The 16,924-nt window shown below is 37.4% G+C and overlaps 4 protein-coding genes across 5 annotated transcripts; 2 read left to right on the top strand and 2 right to left on the bottom strand.

Moving 5' to 3' along the window:
• The first annotated feature begins 106 nt into the window (after positions 1-106).
• On the top strand, positions 107-5,080 carry LOC5502320 (uncharacterized protein F13E9.13, mitochondrial). Its single transcript, XM_001623474.3, has 4 exons — positions 107-248; positions 2,701-2,783; positions 3,451-3,785; positions 4,253-5,080. The coding sequence occupies exons 1-4, from the start codon at positions 116-118 to the stop codon at positions 4,569-4,571; spliced, it is 870 nt and encodes a 289-aa protein (XP_001623524.3). The 5' UTR covers positions 107-115; the 3' UTR covers positions 4,572-5,080.
• A 1,382-nt stretch (positions 5,081-6,462) lies between these two features.
• LOC5502324 (tumor protein p53-inducible nuclear protein 2) lies at positions 6,463-8,355 on the bottom strand. The gene is made up of 3 exons (XM_001623468.3): positions 8,037-8,355; positions 7,712-7,876; positions 6,463-7,458 (listed from the first exon to the last, which is right to left on the bottom strand). Exons 2-3 carry the CDS (start codon positions 7,848-7,850, stop codon positions 6,986-6,988), a joined length of 612 nt encoding a protein of 203 aa, XP_001623518.2. The 5' UTR covers positions 7,851-7,876; positions 8,037-8,355; the 3' UTR covers positions 6,463-6,985.
• Positions 7,447-13,794, top strand: LOC5502319 (sorting nexin-21). 2 transcript variants are annotated; one of them, XM_032370584.2, is made up of 3 exons: positions 7,447-7,542; positions 10,536-10,699; positions 11,814-13,794. In XM_032370584.2, exons 1-3 carry the CDS (start codon positions 7,530-7,532, stop codon positions 12,495-12,497), a joined length of 861 nt encoding a protein of 286 aa, XP_032226475.2. In that variant the 5' UTR covers positions 7,447-7,529; the 3' UTR covers positions 12,498-13,794. The 2 variants fall into 2 exon arrangements, with proteins under 2 accessions (XP_032226475.2, XP_032226473.2); XM_032370582.2 differs by lacking the exon at positions 7,447-7,542 and adding an exon at positions 9,596-9,905.
• An 894-nt stretch (positions 13,795-14,688) lies between these two features.
• LOC5502323 lies at positions 14,689-16,836 on the bottom strand. Its single transcript, XM_001623467.3, has 2 exons — positions 15,355-16,836; positions 14,689-15,003 (listed from the first exon to the last, which is right to left on the bottom strand). The coding sequence occupies exon 1, from the start codon at positions 16,765-16,767 to the stop codon at positions 15,781-15,783; it is 987 nt and encodes a 328-aa protein (XP_001623517.3). The 5' UTR covers positions 16,768-16,836; the 3' UTR covers positions 14,689-15,003; positions 15,355-15,780.
• Between the last annotated feature and the right edge of the window lie 88 nt (positions 16,837-16,924).

The raw sequence follows: 16,924 nt of genomic DNA, 5'->3' as shown, positions 1-16,924 counted from the left end.
TCTTTCCCTAGACGCTCCATAAAGGGTTTTAAACGCCCCAAACCCTGCCCCTATTTTAGTTTGTTCTTTGTGCCACAGGGTACCCGATATGTGTGAATCGTATCCAATCTCCCTCATGATCCTCATGATAAAAGCGGGGAAGACGAATTATAAAATGGCTGCTTCAAATGCTCTCTCTCTATTTGCTTCGGTGTTTGGACGGCGATCAGCCGTGGTGATAGGAATGATACACGTTGATGCTCTACCAGGTAACCACAAATCATTGTCTAAATGCAAATGAATTAAATACATATTGCCAAATTATTATTTTTCCAAGGTGAAGGTAAATTCGGAATAAATTCGTAGGCTGCCTAAAATTAAAAAGCATAAACTGCATTATGGTGCTAGAGAACTGTCGTTAAATTTCTAAATCTTAGCATTCACCTGTCTTTTTTCATCTTTGCGAAAAATCGACAGCAGGAAAATAAACCAAAGGGTAGCAAGAGTTAAATATTTTGTGCAGAAAATTGTCTTTGGAAATATAATTTTGCTTAGATTTTTATGTGGCCACAGGCTTACCAACCTCTCAGTCAGTCTCCAGTCAATCCCAGTAACTAGCTCGAATATTTCACGATTGATCACCTCCTGTAATTGTCCTATAATTGTCTTATATCCTGTGTATTTATTCAGAATAAGCGGTATTTCGTTACTAGATAACGTGGAATCCCTCAACTGCTCAAACGTTAGAAATACCGCTCATTCTGAACAAATACACTATATCACAAAGCAATGAGAGTTTATTGTGACCTTTATTCAAGGATATATGTAAGACAATTATAGGACAATTACAGGTGGTCAATCATGAAAATATTCAAGCTACAATCTTTTACAAAACTAATGGGACACTTTCCCTCCCCCTTCCTCAATGTTGGAGGGCAAATGATCACCTTGCTACTGCTTGTGTTTTGAGCTGAAAAATCGCCTCTAACCAATATTAATAGGGGGGAGAGGGCTGGCGGTTGTTCGTATGGGAAGTGTCCCACTTACTTTTGTTGAGGATTGTCTGAGCAAGTGATTGACAGGAACTGGAACAGGAAATGCAACGACGATACAACTATGTAAACGTCAAAATCAAACATACAATTATCGTGCCAGGATCGCGCGTAAAATTGGACAGAAGCTTCAAAGACTAATATTTTTCATTGTAAACAATCTCATCTGTTTCTTCATATAAGAAATACCGCCTATGAACAATTTATTACGCGAGAGATTTTCACTACAAATGTAGTCACGCATGCTTATCTCGGGGAGAAGGTCAATTCAATAAATTCATCTGTTTTACAATAGTTTTGCTAAATATCTGACACTTTAACACACAGTTATGCTTGAAGAGTTCAAGCAAAGTGTATGCAATGCTTTTTCTGTGGAGCATTCGCTAAAATTGACGGCTACAGACTACGTCTTCTGTTCTTGCTTATGTGGCTCAAAGATTAACACCAACGGTTAACCATTTTAAAATTGTTTAAAAAATGCCTTACGAAAGAATTTAGAACTCTAAAATAATACAGTATTAACTTGAGATTCAAGCTCATAAATTGACACTAGTCTTGTTTGAATGAGGGTTTGCATTTTGGATAGAGAGCTCATGGCAGACGGTTGACTGTTGTTTTGCTAAGATAAAAAGGAAGTTCATTTTTATATAAACGGTCTACCACGGTTGACTTTTGAAAAAAGCCTTAATATATATTTCAAATCATTTGAAAGCTTCATAAACCTAAATAGCTTTGTGATGGTAATAGAATAGATGAATAATTGAAGAAATCTGGCTACCATGAGTGGGAATAATATTTTTCTAAAAATGGTAGACCGTTACACGGTCCACACCCGCTTTTTTGCACCGCCATGCTAAATGTATAAACACTTTTTGTGGTGTACATTAAAAATGAAATGAGACGAGGCTATCATGTTTTCTACAACAGATTAACCGCCTATTGCTTTCTTTAGTCGATTTGTTATTTATTGTTTAATTGGGAAATACTTATTAGGCGATGATCTTTTTAGATCTTTTTAGTGTTTTTCGGCTAAATACTCCGAGGGATGGCTGCTTTTGAAAATGGAGACAATCGACACGGTATATAGACAGTCTCTTTGGCAACATCAAATAAATATTATAGTTTACAAAATTATAGTCTGCAAATATCCTAGCGCACCTTCATTTAATTCAAATTAATTGAATAAAATATTCCAAATAGCGCATAGATATACCAAAATTATTCTCTGAGGATGTCAACATCTTTACTTCAAGCTCGAATAATTAATAGATTGAAAAACTTTCATTATGGTATGCGAATAAAGAGAATACATTTAAAAAAATTGATGATAAGCGTGACAAATTCCAATCATTCCACTTCTGAGACAATCTTTTACAAAACTAATGGGACACTTTCCCTCCCCCTTCCTCAATGTTGGAGGGCAAATGATCACCTTGCTACTGCTTGTGTTTTGAGCTGAAAAATCGCCTCTAACCAATATTAATCGGGGAGGGGAGAGGGTTGGCAGTTTTTCGTATGGGAAGTGTCCCACTTACTTTTGTTAAGGATTGTAGTTACTGGGATTGACTGGAGACTGACTGAGAGGTTGGTAAGCCTGTGATGTGACTTATCAAAATGTACTTTTCTATGATTATTGCATCATTTATTGCCTAATAGCTGATTTGTTTAGGTACACCAAGAAACTGCATGTCAATGAAAGAGATTATAAACAGGGCTTGTGATGAGGCTAAGACATATAAAAAGGCGGGAGTGGTAAGTAGTGTGTAGACTGTGAAATTCAGTGATTGCTTGATTAAGCACCTCCCTTAAATAAGTGCTTGTCTGGGACAAGGAAAGTTAAATATGCTTCCTGGCACTTATTGAAGCAATTAAGGTATGCTTCTTTAATCTAAAAATCTAAAATCTTTTTAGTTTGGGGTCAAATTAGAGTATAATGAATTAGTTGGATGGAGAGTTTTTTGGAACTATTGATTCTTGATGAGGCCTTAGATCGCAAGGACTGAACAACATAGTGAAACTATATAATAGCCTGCAAGTCTACTTTAAAACAATACTCCTTATAATGAGCATAATTGTCAGCATTATTGACCTCATTATAATCATCATTAAGAAATAATAAAAGTACTTTTTAAATGACTTGGCAGTCATGGCATGGTGACGCCCTGCAAGTCTGTTACAAAGTATAATACTGTTTTTCATCATAATCATATAGAGCACCAGTACCATCATTGTCATCATCAAGGGAACTTTCAGAATGACTTGACAGTCAAGCTATGCAGCTATTGAGAAAAAAATTATCGATAAAACAACAAAATAATACTCTGAACATACATTCTGACTATGTTATTGGAGAGCCCAGACAAAGAATATCTTATTCAATAATGTCCTTTTAGTGAGATTAATTTATGTTTTTCTTTAGGATGCAGTAATGGTTGAAAACATGAATGATCTACCATATCTGAATCGACATGTAGGCCCGGAGATCACATCAGCAATGAGTGTTATCTGCAATGAAGTGAAGCGTGAGGTCAAGACTATGCCCTGTGGAGTGCAAATCCTTGCAGGAGCCAACAAAGATGCTCTTGCAGTGGCAAAGGCCGCCGGACTGGAATTCATTCGTGCTGAAGGTTTTATTTTTTCCCATGTTGCTGACGAGGGTCTCATGAACTCAGATGCTGGGGAGCTATTACGGTACAGGAAGCAGATTGGTGCGGATGATGTCTTGGTTTTTACTGATATAAAGAAAAAACACAGGTAGTGTTTACTCCGTTTTAAAGGGACAGTGTCGTGGTACTGCGCATGTCTGGAGTTTGTGTTTATTTTTGGCTTTTAATTGTCTTCAAACACTTGAACTTTAAGCTGTCAATGTCTTGTTAAAATAATATGCAACATTTTTTTTGAAAACTATGTTTATTGACAGTTTTAGTCATTTTCTTTGAATTCAGTCAATATTATAATTTGACTGAAATTCATTGGGTCTGGCCCGGAGAGCTATTACAAAGCTCTCACCATGCACTGCCCCTTTAACCCTCTGATAAAACATGAAGGCTAATAATCTAAGTAAAGAAATTTATTGTAATTATAACTAAGAGAAGTATGAGTTTAAGGAAGTATTTATTGTTATACAACTTTAACAGAGTAAGCTGTTAGGCTAGCAATTAGCACTTGTTCTCCTCTAATTTTTAGGCTCAGCTACTAATACATTCTCTGTTTCTCTGCAGCTCTCATGCAATCACAAAAGATGTTGACATTGTTGAGATGGCTCATGCTGCTGAGTTCTTCCAGTCAAATGGCATCATCATCACAGGAACATCAACTGGAAGTCCAGCAAACTTCAAGGAAATGGTTGCCCTGCGAGACTCTGTTCCACTGCCAATCCTTATAGGCTCTGGTGTAACCCTTAGCAACATGGAACAGTATCTAAGTGCTAATGGTATGATAATCGGCTCTCACTTTAAAGAAGACGGGCACTGGTCAAAGCCATTGGATTATGAGAAAATAAGGACATTTATGGCAAAGATAGAACGAATGAGAAATTAAACCAGATCAATTGGAAATAGTTTTTTTTACCAGGAAAACTTTAGAGCAATGTGTATTTTCTAAGAGGATACCTTACATTGTTTAATACCCATACTTGCCAACATTGAACGCTAAAAAACTGGGTGATTGTGCTTCAAATACAAGAACTATATAAGAAATTATCGGTGAATTTTCACTGGAGATTACAGTAAATGTATAGGAAGTTTCAATTCTTCTGCCGGGAGATGAAGGCTAATAACCAGGAGTCTCCCACGGAAACTGGAAGAGTTGGCAGGTATGAAAACCATACTCAATTTTCAAAAAGGTATTAGGGATTAATTAGACAAAGAAAAATATAATAGCTTGGGCAACAGTGATGTGTTTGGGGTATTACAAAGCAGTACTGTTTATCGAACATAATAATGAGCATTATTGCCATCACTGTCATCGTCAACATCAAGAGAACTTTTAGAATGACTTGACATGGAGCTATAGAGAAAAAAAAGATCAATAAACAATCAAAATACATACGAATGCAGTATATGAGAGCCCAGATAATTTTTTTTTTTATTCAAGTCTCATTTGTTCTTTCTTTACAAAGTAGAATAAAATAGCTTGGGCAAAAGTGATGGGTTGGGGTTAGTGAAGGGTAGCATCACAGGTATCCCAATCTGGAGAATTCTGATTCAGCTTGCTTCTGAAGAAGCTCCTGCATGTGAGGGAACTAAATTAGCCCATAATCATTAATGGCAGGGGCGTAGCCAGGGGGTGGCCTAGGCCCCTCCCTCTTTTAGCAGCCAAAAATACAGTAAATGTATGAGACTTTATCTAAAATACAGGAGAAAATGCCTTGAAAGTCCCTTTTGGGCCCCCTCCTGTTAAAAATCCTGGCCACGCCGCTGGATGGGGTGGACCCAGGAGTTCTAATAAGAGGAACGAAAGCATGGATTTCAAGGCTTGAATTACAAGAAAGAAAGAGGGATCAAAATTCATTGTTACCCTGTAGATTTCATTACATTTCCTCTTACTTTTTTTATTTAAATAAAATAAGCGGCATTGCACTCCCCTATAACTGCATATAGGCTCATATTGCATTGTTTCTATCTTATATGCAGGGATCTTACACTTTATCTCCCCTTTGTCAAGATAAATTGCCACTAATCAAATTCACATTAAAACTCACCTATCAGCAGAATATTATGTAAATAAGTTTAATTGTATGGTTGACTGGCCTAAGCATGCCTAAAATATCACCCTATCATCATGCCTACAATATCACCCTATCATTATCATGCCTACAATATCACTCTATCATTAATGTTTGGAAATAAATACATATCATTCAACAGCAATTGCTAAATGATAGTGTCGTATATAATTGAGCAAAAAATTATTAGATTGCTGATAGAACTCCTTTCAGAGATAGGTAGACATAATCTTAATTGAATACACTTCAAGGTTAAATATACTTACTGACAATCAAACAGGGCTATAAACTCAAGAATACAATTTATAATGGCCAATTGGAAAGAGTGACATTTTAGATAAGATGGATTGTTAAACATCAGGATCTGAGTGGGAGGTTTTTCTGGGAAATTACGGAGTGAATGTTGGCCCAATGACAGCCTTTGCCAGGTGGTAAAACCAAAAATAACTGTCATTTAAGCTTGGTTTTATTTTAGGAGAGTTGACCACACCCATTTATGGTTGGACGTGAATAAAAGATTCATAAAGTTTTTAAGGAAACGAAAGTGTGTAGACACACTTCGCAAAATTGAGATAGTTAATAAAATGTGCCCTTCGTGAATGTTTAAGGCTCTTTACGTGTGAATGTTTTTTTATTCAACTTGAAACGCTGGACCACACAGGTGCCTCTTAGATAGTACACCCCAAACAAAGCAAAATATGCAAATTTGAGAATACGGTCGCATATTTTATTGTCTTAATACACGACATCTTCAAAAACTCTACACTCTCGCTTAGCCATACTAAAACATTTTACATTCACATATTTTTTTGTGTTTTCCTTATTTTGTTAGTTCGCCTACATCATTATAAAAATAAAACTAGAAGGAAAGTACACAGTTAGATGTAATAGATAAAAATCCGACGCGTTTACATATAATTTCAATAAATTACTTTTCACAATGGACAAAAATGAATTGTCACTTGTGAATTATCATTCATAACACGATACCTACCTACCAATCAGAAATATACTCTTTTTTTTTCGCGTCTGATTTCACAAGAATTTTATTAAAATCATTTCACCAGAACCTGGTATAATCCAGGTGGCTTGGCTATGTACAGAATTTAGAAGACTGATTTCTAACTGCTGGATATAAATATAATAGAACACCTTTCGCTGGACCTTGTACCCTAGATCAAAACAAAACACAAACCTCCCGCGCAAATTCACCGACTTATGCCGACCCCTAGGAACCTCTCTTTCCATGCACACCTATGTGCTTTCCTACCATTCTGTCTCGCTTTTTCGTTCTCCTGGTGCGGGAGTGTTGGAACTGAACTAGATTTTGCTTTTTTATATTTTTCTTGTTGGGTCGTATCGTTCCGTGTTGCGGCGCCTCGACTTTTCGCTTTTGCGCGATCAGCTCAAGTTTTTCCTGAAACTGCACAGTCCTGCGGGGAGGCTTTTTCTCGAGTTCTTGATTTTCCTCTGCAGCCTGACTAGCAGATCTAGACGAGGAACCTGCGCTCGCATCTGCGGATCTACGCGGCCCGTACACCGACATACTCGGGTGTTCAATCAGCAAATCTTCCATCGGGTTCGATTCCAAAACACCAGAGAAATTATCTCTGGACTCAAAACAAGATGGCGGGGTGACATACCAGCTTTCCTCGACGCTATCTGGAACTGCATTCTCTGCTTTCTCGTGTTTCTTTACGTCTGAAATTATAAAGAACTAGAAACTGTTGGATATTGTTGACCTTGGGTGAAATTCGAGCTGACGAAACAAGATGCAATGTAGAGGTAGGTGATGTCATAAAGGAGTGAACCAAGGTCCAAGGAACTCGGATCGGTCATCTTTTTTTTTATTATTATTATTATTATTTGATGTCAATAAACACAAAAATTTATGACTTCCAGAATTTACTAGGTTCTAAAAGAGTCATCAGATGTATAAAAGAGGCATTTTTACCTTTCGGATTTACCACCGAGCCCAAATCCACCATTATCCATCCCTCTTCGGTTCGGTTATCCTCCACGTCTACAGGGCAGTCGGGGACGACTTGGTCATCCGTTTGTCCCCAAATGTAGCTAGTCAGACTCGAAAACATGATTTCTAGCGTTTAATTTCGTACTCCTGTGCAACAGAAATAGGAAAAAAATACGGGTGAATATTCAAGGGGCTATAATGACATGACCAAAACAATGCAACAAAGCTTGTAAAGCTAGAAAAAAATCCAATCCCACAACTCATTTATGGTCATTTCTCGATAAGTTTTGAAATAACAATCACTCACCTTTGAAATGTTTGTAGAACGAGTGGTTTAATGATAATTTTCAAGGTTGTTTGAGATGGGAGCCCGCCAAAAATTGTTAGCTGAGGTCCTTTCTTTTCTGAGGCGATGACGATGCTTTCTTCGTCTCTATATTCGCTCGTTTCCAAATGATTTCGCTATAAATTGCTTTAAAATCTGCAGCAATATCAAATGATTGTATGCTGCAAGTGACTGGTGTATTATTCCCTTGTAAATGTCAAAAGTAGAGTGTTTTCTAAACGCTAAAGTGCGTTGATGCTTCAATGTTATTCCGACTGCGAAATAAAAATTTTGGGAAAACTCTTGCGTGTTTTGTTGACATGCTGTCAAAGTCCGTCAAGACTCCTATCTCCACCAATCAAAATCGTTTCCGGTTGCCAAATTTGGTAGTGTGGTCTGTCTCTGATGGATATAATAAGGAATTATCACGTGATTTGTGCGTGGGTCTTCGTTGATAAATCTCTGATTTGTAAACAAAGCTTCTGCCTTCAGGTTGGCCAGGAAAACCAAATCTTACCGCGAAAAACGTAGCAACCAAAGGTTTTGCACTGTTTTTATCCTATCTTACAAACACCCGACCTCGAACAAAGCCGCTGAAACCGTGCCAATAAAAACGGAATGATTATACGATTATATATTAGCATCTAAAGCACAACGCATAACGGAAATTGTGTGCGTGTGTTCCATTTTGAACATTATGTAATAGGGTTCTACTTTTGAAGGCAAAAATAACTTGTTATTTACAAATATTCCATGCCACGCAAACAAATGGTCAAACCACTTCAAATAATAAAACATTCGTGACAAACGACACGGCTATGGTGAAAAAAAAGCTGGCTAATTTACATGCTATTTCAGACGACTGGGAAGATAGATAACACTTACGCACGTGTTCCCATGGTACCCAGAGGCTTTTCCCCCTCTCGTCGTCACGTCTTCGTCACAATAAAAATTACCTTTATTCTCATTTCATGTCTTTATACTCTTTTTTTTTTAACAATTACACAAATATTCAGTCGAGAGTCAGGTCACCTTTTTTGCCTCAGTCCCTTTAGACACTAGGCATTTCCTTCATCGAAATTCATTTAGTTTATTCTTATCAAATGTAAAAGGTAAAAAAAAAACAGATGCTTATACATATACATAATAAAGGAAAGTGTTAAAAAAGATTGACTTCCTTCAAATGATGCCCTTCCTTGCTTGTTCTCCTGGCAATGCTAAATTCAGAAATAGAGTTATAAATAACATATTTTCTTTTCATATAAGCTTACAAACATTCAGACAGTTTTTTCAGCCCGCTCGAGGGGGGGGGGGCGGCATTTGGGTATGTCGTTTAAATTTGGCTGATATTTTTTTCCGCAGGCCATCATTTTTGCGTTTCTTTACAAAATTCGTCTCCAAACATTTAAAAAAAGGTACATTCCAAGAGCTACCAAGCCGGTCATACCAGGGTAAGACGGTGAGGACGACGACACGAACTCCCTAAAAACTCTTCCCAGCATGCCTCAAGCGAGGCAGTATTTTTTCAGACGGCCACCTTCCCATGATGCTTTAGTATCGCGAAAGGCGTATAGTAAACATGGCTATATCCTTGTGGCATTCCTTGAAAGGCCGTCCAATTTTCCAATATTCCTGATGGTTTTACTACACAACACTCACCCTAACATCAGGGAATCGATACTTGATTAACCATGAGTTCAAAGTTGCTTGAAAAGCTATCGCCGCCTAATGAAATTGGGGATTTCGATCAAGAGTTGGAAGATGAAGGGATTTCACTTCCTGCGAAGATGTCGTTTAATGGCCGCTTAGTAATTAATGAATCAAACCTTCCACACTTAAACCAAGATGATGGTAGGCTGTCAGAGAAAGTACCCTAGATAAATATACAATATGATGAATTTTCTATCTGGTGATGTGATTGTAATGGGGTTGTAATTGTAAATGATCAATACGACAATAGATCAATGCTTTTTGCGTAATGTTGTGTGCTACGTTTTTATGTCGTTCAAGTTCTCTAAAGAAGTCTTCAGGCTAATATTCACGCTCGAATAGTTGGTATCACCAGGGAGTTATGAGAGAACTCCCTGCTATTATAAAAGTGAAATGTTTATTCTTTCCCCTGCTCTATTTCCTTAGAATCAGATTCATTGATGCTTGTTTTGAAAGTATCAAATTAAACTTATTTAGTAATTAAAAACAATTTCTTTCGCAATTGCTGTATTAATGTTCTGTTTCAAACTTGATGTCAGCTTATATTATTTTTTTTCCATTTATCCTATTGCACGTCTACCCTCTTATAGTATTTTGATTACCTTGATAATGGTAACATAAACTTCCTGTCACAGATTCCGCTATATTGTGACGACAATAATATAAAAAAAAACAGTTATATTAAAGTGACCTTTTAGGTTTATAGAGGGGCGGGCAGCCTCTAAATATTTATGTTTTTTATAACAGTACAAACTATTAATTTTTTTGCAGATTTTTCCAATGAGGAAGATGAGATGAGTGCCACTGAAAATGGGTTTCACGCTGACAGCATCATTCGGGGGATGAGCACCCGATCATTGAGAGATCTCAAGAAAACATTAAGATTTGAGATTATCTCAACAAGGATTTGTGAAGTTTCGAAACAAAAACATGTGGTACGTAATGTGGCTAGGCTCACAAGGGTATGATCTTAAAAAAACCCGTTTTCTTCATAGATTATGCTGTGAATTTGTTATACTGTATATTCAAAGTAGTTTAATCCTCTCAACCTCCTCTCAGTGGTGGACCAATTTCCCACTCTAAGAAACCTTATTGCAGAGGGAGAATTTTGCAGGATTAGGGGAATTGTTATTGTTTTTTTTTGGGGGGAGGGGGTTTAGTATACATCAAATTGCATGCTATGATTGGCTCTTTCGAGGTGTGGTATCCTACCACCAGTATTCCACTCCTATTCCCAGCCCACTCACCTCCCAATGAGAGAATACACAAAATACTCTGACCTTCGCCTTCAAAATACTGACCTGCCGGCATATACAACTAACAAAAAAGTTGTTAGGCATTTCCGATCTTAGAAATGTCATGTAACCCACAAAAATTCACTTTCCAACTTGAAAATAATAAGGTGTGTTGTGGTGGACCCCTTGCAAGGTAAATTCAAATATGTAAAAAAAAAAGTGTCAATGAAGTGAATAGGTATCCAATGAGTCACATTACATTTCCAACATTGGTAATATCTTTTTACAAAGGTACAACCTTTTAAAGTTAGCTTTATATAGCATTTTTATGTTCATAATATACTTTGTTTGTGGATGGGCCCTTTTTGTTGCAGAACCAGGATGTCAATGTCCATTCCTTTCTCGTTTTATACATCACCATCACGACTGGTAACCCAGCCCCTGAGAAACATAGAGAAGATAGCCATTGTAAGCAAGTTTTCCACAGCCCTCTATCAATCAGTAATCTTTATTTCAAGAGGGCAAGATTTTGATTTTTTTTTCTAGCCAGTAGTCCTCACAATAGCAATAGAATCGGAATCAACCAACACCACAAATATACAAGGGGGCATGCTAGCATCCCACTATTTTGGTAGAGTCGAATACCAGTTTTTGGTGTATTCCACTATTTTGGTCAATACACCAATAACTGGAATTCGACTAAATTTATCCACTATTCTGGTCAATATAGTGGAAGTAGTATAGAATTGTTTTTGGGAGAAAGTGGGTTAACCTTGTTTGCAAATAAAGAAACGACTGCAAATTGTTCTTTCAGTCGTATGCAGTTGCTGTCATGAGAACTGATAGAGTGGATGTTGACAAAGCTGTTGTGGACAGACGTTATTCGGATTTTGTGAAACTCTACAAAGGACTTCGTAAATTATTCCCAAGATTGATGTCCAAAGTCCAACTACCAAGTAAAGTTATTGGCTCCAAAAACTTTAACATTGAAGTGCTTCAGTTGAGAAGTCATGCCTTTGAGACATTTCTACAGTATATTTATAGCCAAGATGAGATCTGTACATCCGAACCATTCAAAGAGTTCTTCTACATGCCCGATCTGAAGCAGGCATGTTCTGACATTCGTGGTGGGAAATTCACTGACGCCTTATCATTGTTACTCAATGCACTTCATCTGCAGCAGAAGCTTAATGATGGTTTCCAAGAAACTGTAGCTACACTTGGAAGTGTAGTTGTTGTATTGAATGCTCTTGAAAACTTCAAAGAAGCAGAAAAGTATGCTACTGAGGCTCTTGAACTGATAGGCCATGATATGGGAAGTGCATACTTGATACCACTTCTAAGCACATGTTCTGAACTTCGATGGAAGTTGGGCATGGATAAGAAGAAGCTTGAGAAAAGACTCATTGAGGTACAGAGAAATTGTGGTATTGAGATGGAACATGCATTTACTTTAAGAGAACTTGCTGTTACAAGATATACTGAGATAGATCAATAGGACATTTTAAAAAGTCTTTAAAAGTAATGAACTGTATACTATATCTATTTCAGTTAACAATGGACACTTGTTCACTGTTTCAGCGTAATTTGAAATGGACACATTTGTCTGCTACGTCATACCATGTTTCAAATTTCTTCTGCGTACCACTTTAGATAGGATATTGTATCAGGGCCTAAAATTACACTACGACACTAAATCTTATCAGATAATAAGCCACAATTCCATTGAACCTTTTTACTACCTTCCGTTTTAATTTCGCAACAATAGTTTAATATTTTAGTTTCAATTTATGCAAACTTCTAAAATTCGCCTGCAACCAACTATGACTGTTTTACCCAATGGTTAACTACATGCAAATTTGAAAACTTTCAGCAGGTATGGTATGCTTTGGCAAAACTTTAAGCCTTTTTTATTATGTTTTGTATTACAAGAAACTGATTTTTATCACAATTCAAGCTAAAAGTTTTCTAGGCAGTTACCCATGCCAATGAATGGCATAATAAAAATGTACAAGGGGCAGTGTTATCCCTTTTATACCAGAATCTTGGGTTTGATGCCTACAATTACTGAACATCAAAAATGACATCAGCCCAGATTGCTTTTATAAGTTTTTTTTCCAAGAAGAAAAAGACAATTTTAAGAAAATTTAGACCAAAACAATGTACTATATTTGTATATTTACAAGAGGTAAATTTGTATCAAAATGAAATAAGTGAGGAGTTACTCCAGTGAGAGAAGTATTTCAGTAACCAGGGTTTGTCTTTATAGTCTAGTACCTAAAATTTTCAAAATAGCTGTTCCCACCTTTTGGGCAACAGGTAGACTGGTGCCAAGTAGGGAAGTTCAGATATGTACATATACCTATTTCAAAAAACGTTGTCAGTGCAAAACGGCAAATGGCAGTTCTAGGACCGTAAGGAACCATGGGTCTCATTAAATTTCTACTAAATGCTGAAGAATATGAATAAATCAAACAACTATCCATTAAAGATCATCAATGTATGTCTCTGACATTGCTAGACTTTATTTAACATCTTTAATTTTACGAATGATTAGTACCCAGAAGCACCGTTCGGGCTTAGAACTGCCATTCACCATTTGCACTGACAACCTTTTTTGAAATAGGTGTATGACATGCTCTAAATTTGTGTCGGTTCTCTCCTGAACACAAGACATTTTCCAAGAAATTGTAATTAAAATGACAAGGTGTGAACACACACTGCTCATGTGTTATTAAGCTATCAGAGAGTTATTGTAAAGTTTGAAGTCTATTTTTAATAAATTGTTTGATAAATCCTTTTTAGGAATGTTTACCTAGTTAGAATATTTTTTAAATGGATTCTAGAACTTGTTAGTCACACATCCATCCCTCCTCAGAAGATATTTTTATTTATTTATTTAAACTTATTTTGCATTTGCCCCCAAAACAGGCACCTGCTTATCTGGGGGGGGGGGGGGGGGGGGGGGGGGGGCTTACACTAATTCATATATATATATATATATATTTACAAGGAGTGCAGTGCGTATTATAGGTGCAGCAGTTGGGACCTAATCAGTTGATAAAAAAAGCTTAGAATTTCTGATGAATAATCGAGTATTGTATAGCAATTGACCACTCGCATCATTGGGCAAATCTGATAACCCAGAAATTAGGGCATTTACTTTTTGCATGTCAGGTCCCAACTGCTGTAGACCGCTTGAACAGCATCCAGGAGATTTTTCCTCTGGGCAGCATAGCATACTTAGGATTGTAAAGAAAGTAATGAGTAGGAGACTCTCAAGGAAAACCGCAAAATGCGGCAGGCAAGAGGGGCACATGCACCGAGGCAGATGCGTGCAAGACAATGTATCAAGAGAAATATCAAACGGTTAAAAATAATCTTGAATATTTGATTTAGTTTTGAGTTCTTTTTAAAAACTACCTAGCCCGTTTGACTGCGTAAATGAGTTGTCTAAACTGTTCCATAATTGTGTAGTCAAAGGAAAGAAATATTGTCTAAAGCGTTTGGTTCTTATTGGAAATGATGCGATTGTTCAGATAATGTAGGAGGAAGAAGCCCTAACGTGCACACAAAAAAGTGACTGAAACCAAAAGCACAGGGTCAAAGTCAAATAGCCCAAGTCAAATAAGCACCCATGTTGTTATAGCAAGCATTTAATTGAAAAAGGGAACCAAACAAGAAACAAATGTTGTAACTTTTTTTTTAATATTCAACATTCCTAGTACAAGTGTCTGGGCATACCATCTAGCCTTTAACCTATCTACATACCTCCCTTTTTATTTACAATATTTACATTTTTAAAATGTTTTTTTTTTTTTACTCTTGGTATTTTATACACAATTTATATTACAAAATGAGACAAAGCTCAAAGAAAAAGGAAATAAATGTAAGCAGAATGCAGAGATCTTTATTAATTTGCACTTACTCAATTGAGTACCTACTAAGTCCCAGTGGAGAAGTTATTCAGTTCTGCAGATCTGACACAAGGGATGCTTTGAGGACTTGAGAGAGAAAAGGTGATGTCAGTCATGGTTTGCACTGTGAAGGCCACTAGCAAATGTAGCATAGCATTCCATAAAACAGAAGCAGCAAAAATAAAAGGGAAGCATTGAAAATGAGGCTTCTCGTGTACAGAATGTATTTTTTTTAATAACATAGTCATGGGATGATGATTAATTTAGAATGATGTTGAATTATACAAACTGTCATTTTTTCTAAATAAAAAACAGTACTTCTTTTTTAACCATGTCTTGGCAATGCGACAAAATGATTTACTTTGACAGATAAGTAAAACCTTATTTCTGCATGAATATAAAATGCCATGCCACTATTTGAAGCCAGTGGGACCTTACCAATAAAAAAACTGTTCTGTGGTGGATCTTCAGCCAGTGATCTCCACAGCTCCTCTCATCAATCTGAAACAGAAAGAGAAAAAACGACGAGTGTAGGCTGAAAAAGGGTAGTTGTCTCCATCTCTAAGCAGTCTAAACTGTTTTTATGTTGGTTCTCTATATGTTTCTGCTTTCTATACAATGCCCTAGTGGGATACGCCACGAAATGGCTTTCTCTGCTGTTTTCTTTTCGCATGTTATAGCTATTGGGCCTTATACCCAATAGAGGGCATTCTCCTAAACGTAGACAGATGCATGATGTTGACGACTAGACCCGTAAATTATCAATGCTCTCGTATAAGCATAACACTGTAACATACAAATGTATACTCCTCATTTCATTACTCAGTAGATACAGACATTTTTCCACCAATACACTTCCTTGTTTCATTCCACAATTCCTAGAGCTTTGGCGCTGCAGTGCTGACACATTTCCAAGGAGACCTTATCTTGGCTGACATGAAGGCAAATTCCACCACTTGTAGCCTTGGGTCTGTGCTTCACGGCGATGTTAGAGCTAGTGCCAGTCTCCGCTGGTCGCTTCCTGGCCCTCCGGGTGTGGTATCGGTGACTGATTCCTTCATCTTCAACAGTTACCATTGCTGCACTAGAAGACTGTTGATTTGTGCTGACCTCGACAACTTCCCGCCTTTTCTCTCCTTGTGAGCAACCTCCAGCGTCTTTACCGAAAGATGTACCAAAATTTATGCCTGGAGTGGTGGCAATACGGTTAAGGAGAAGCGAGAGCGTGCTTTGGTTTGCAAGAACATTCTTATAATAGGAAACCTCATCATTTAAGGCTTCCACAGTTTTTTGCAATTTTGAGTGGCCTGTTTGCAATTGTTGGTTCTCTTCCTTCAAATCCTGTACTGTTTTCTCTAAATCCTCCACGTATTTCTTCTTCTTCGCTCTATTCTCTCTAGCAGCTATTGCATTCTTTTTGTTTTTTTCTTCAATGTCCTTGAGTTCTTCTTCGGTTAAGGGCTCGTTGAATGGTGATGGTTTGGGCTTAGTTAGGATGGCGGTGGGGGCTTTTGGCTCTGTGAATGTCGTCGGTTCGTTTAGCAACAAATCCAAGTTTAAATCAGGGCTACTGCCTTCCCCACCAAGAAAATCAGCCAGCAAAGACTCCATGCCAGCGTCAAAGCCACTATCCACGCTATGTGCAGGCGACAGCGAAGAACAACTCGATTTACTTTCTTGGTCAGAATTTGGCGGTTCGAAAGCGATGGACGCGTCCTCCCATCTTAGAAGCTCTCCGTTCTCCATCGCTTTTGCTTGTAACTTCGCGAAAACTTCTAGCGTTATGGCCGACGGTGGTAGACAGTAGGTATGATCAGCTAATCCTAGGTTAACTAGGGGTACGTCTAGCATTCCAATAAAATGAGTTTTTAGCAAAATTTCGAGACAATCTCTAGACCACGAGGTATCTCTAAAACAGCGAGGCGAAGAGAACGTCGGTCCAACGTCGGGGAAGCTATATGACGTCATTTGTATGAACTGCGCATGCGCGAAATTACACGTGACAGAA

This window comes from Nematostella vectensis, chromosome 13, assembly GCF_932526225.1.
Source record: "Nematostella vectensis chromosome 13, jaNemVect1.1, whole genome shotgun sequence".
NCBI classification, from domain to species: domain Eukaryota; kingdom Metazoa; phylum Cnidaria; class Anthozoa; order Actiniaria; family Edwardsiidae; genus Nematostella; species Nematostella vectensis.
Note: the sequence above shows the minus strand (reverse complement) of the source record. Positions and strands in the feature narration are given on the sequence as shown.

Bases quoted from the DNA above. Each gene is read 5' to 3' on its own strand.
- LOC5502319 (XM_032370582.2), top strand. From the start codon at position 9,746: ATGAGTTCAAAGTTGCTTGAAAAGCTATCGCCGCCTAATGAAATTGGG. The intron at 9,906-10,535 runs GTAGGCTGTCAG...ATTTTTTTGCAG, and splicing joins ACACTTAAACCAAGATGATG to ATTTTTCCAATGAGGAAGAT. The intron at 10,700-11,813 runs GTACGTAATGTG...TTGTTCTTTCAG, and splicing joins TTTCGAAACAAAAACATGTG to TCGTATGCAGTTGCTGTCAT.
- LOC5502324 (XM_001623468.3), bottom strand. From the start codon at position 7,850: ATGTTTTCGAGTCTGACTAGCTACATTTGGGGACAAACGGATGACCAA. The intron at 7,459-7,711 runs GTAAAAATGCCT...TTATAATTTCAG, and splicing joins CTCGGTGGTAAATCCGAAAG to ACGTAAAGAAACACGAGAAA.
- LOC5502323 (XM_001623467.3), bottom strand. From the start codon at position 16,767: ATGCTAGACGTACCCCTAGTTAACCTAGGATTAGCTGATCATACCTAC.
- LOC5502320 (XM_001623474.3), top strand. From the start codon at position 116: ATGATCCTCATGATAAAAGCGGGGAAGACGAATTATAAAATGGCTGCT. The intron at 249-2,700 runs GTAACCACAAAT...TGATTTGTTTAG, and splicing joins ACACGTTGATGCTCTACCAG to GTACACCAAGAAACTGCATG. The intron at 3,786-4,252 runs GTAGTGTTTACT...GTTTCTCTGCAG, and splicing joins GATATAAAGAAAAAACACAG to CTCTCATGCAATCACAAAAG.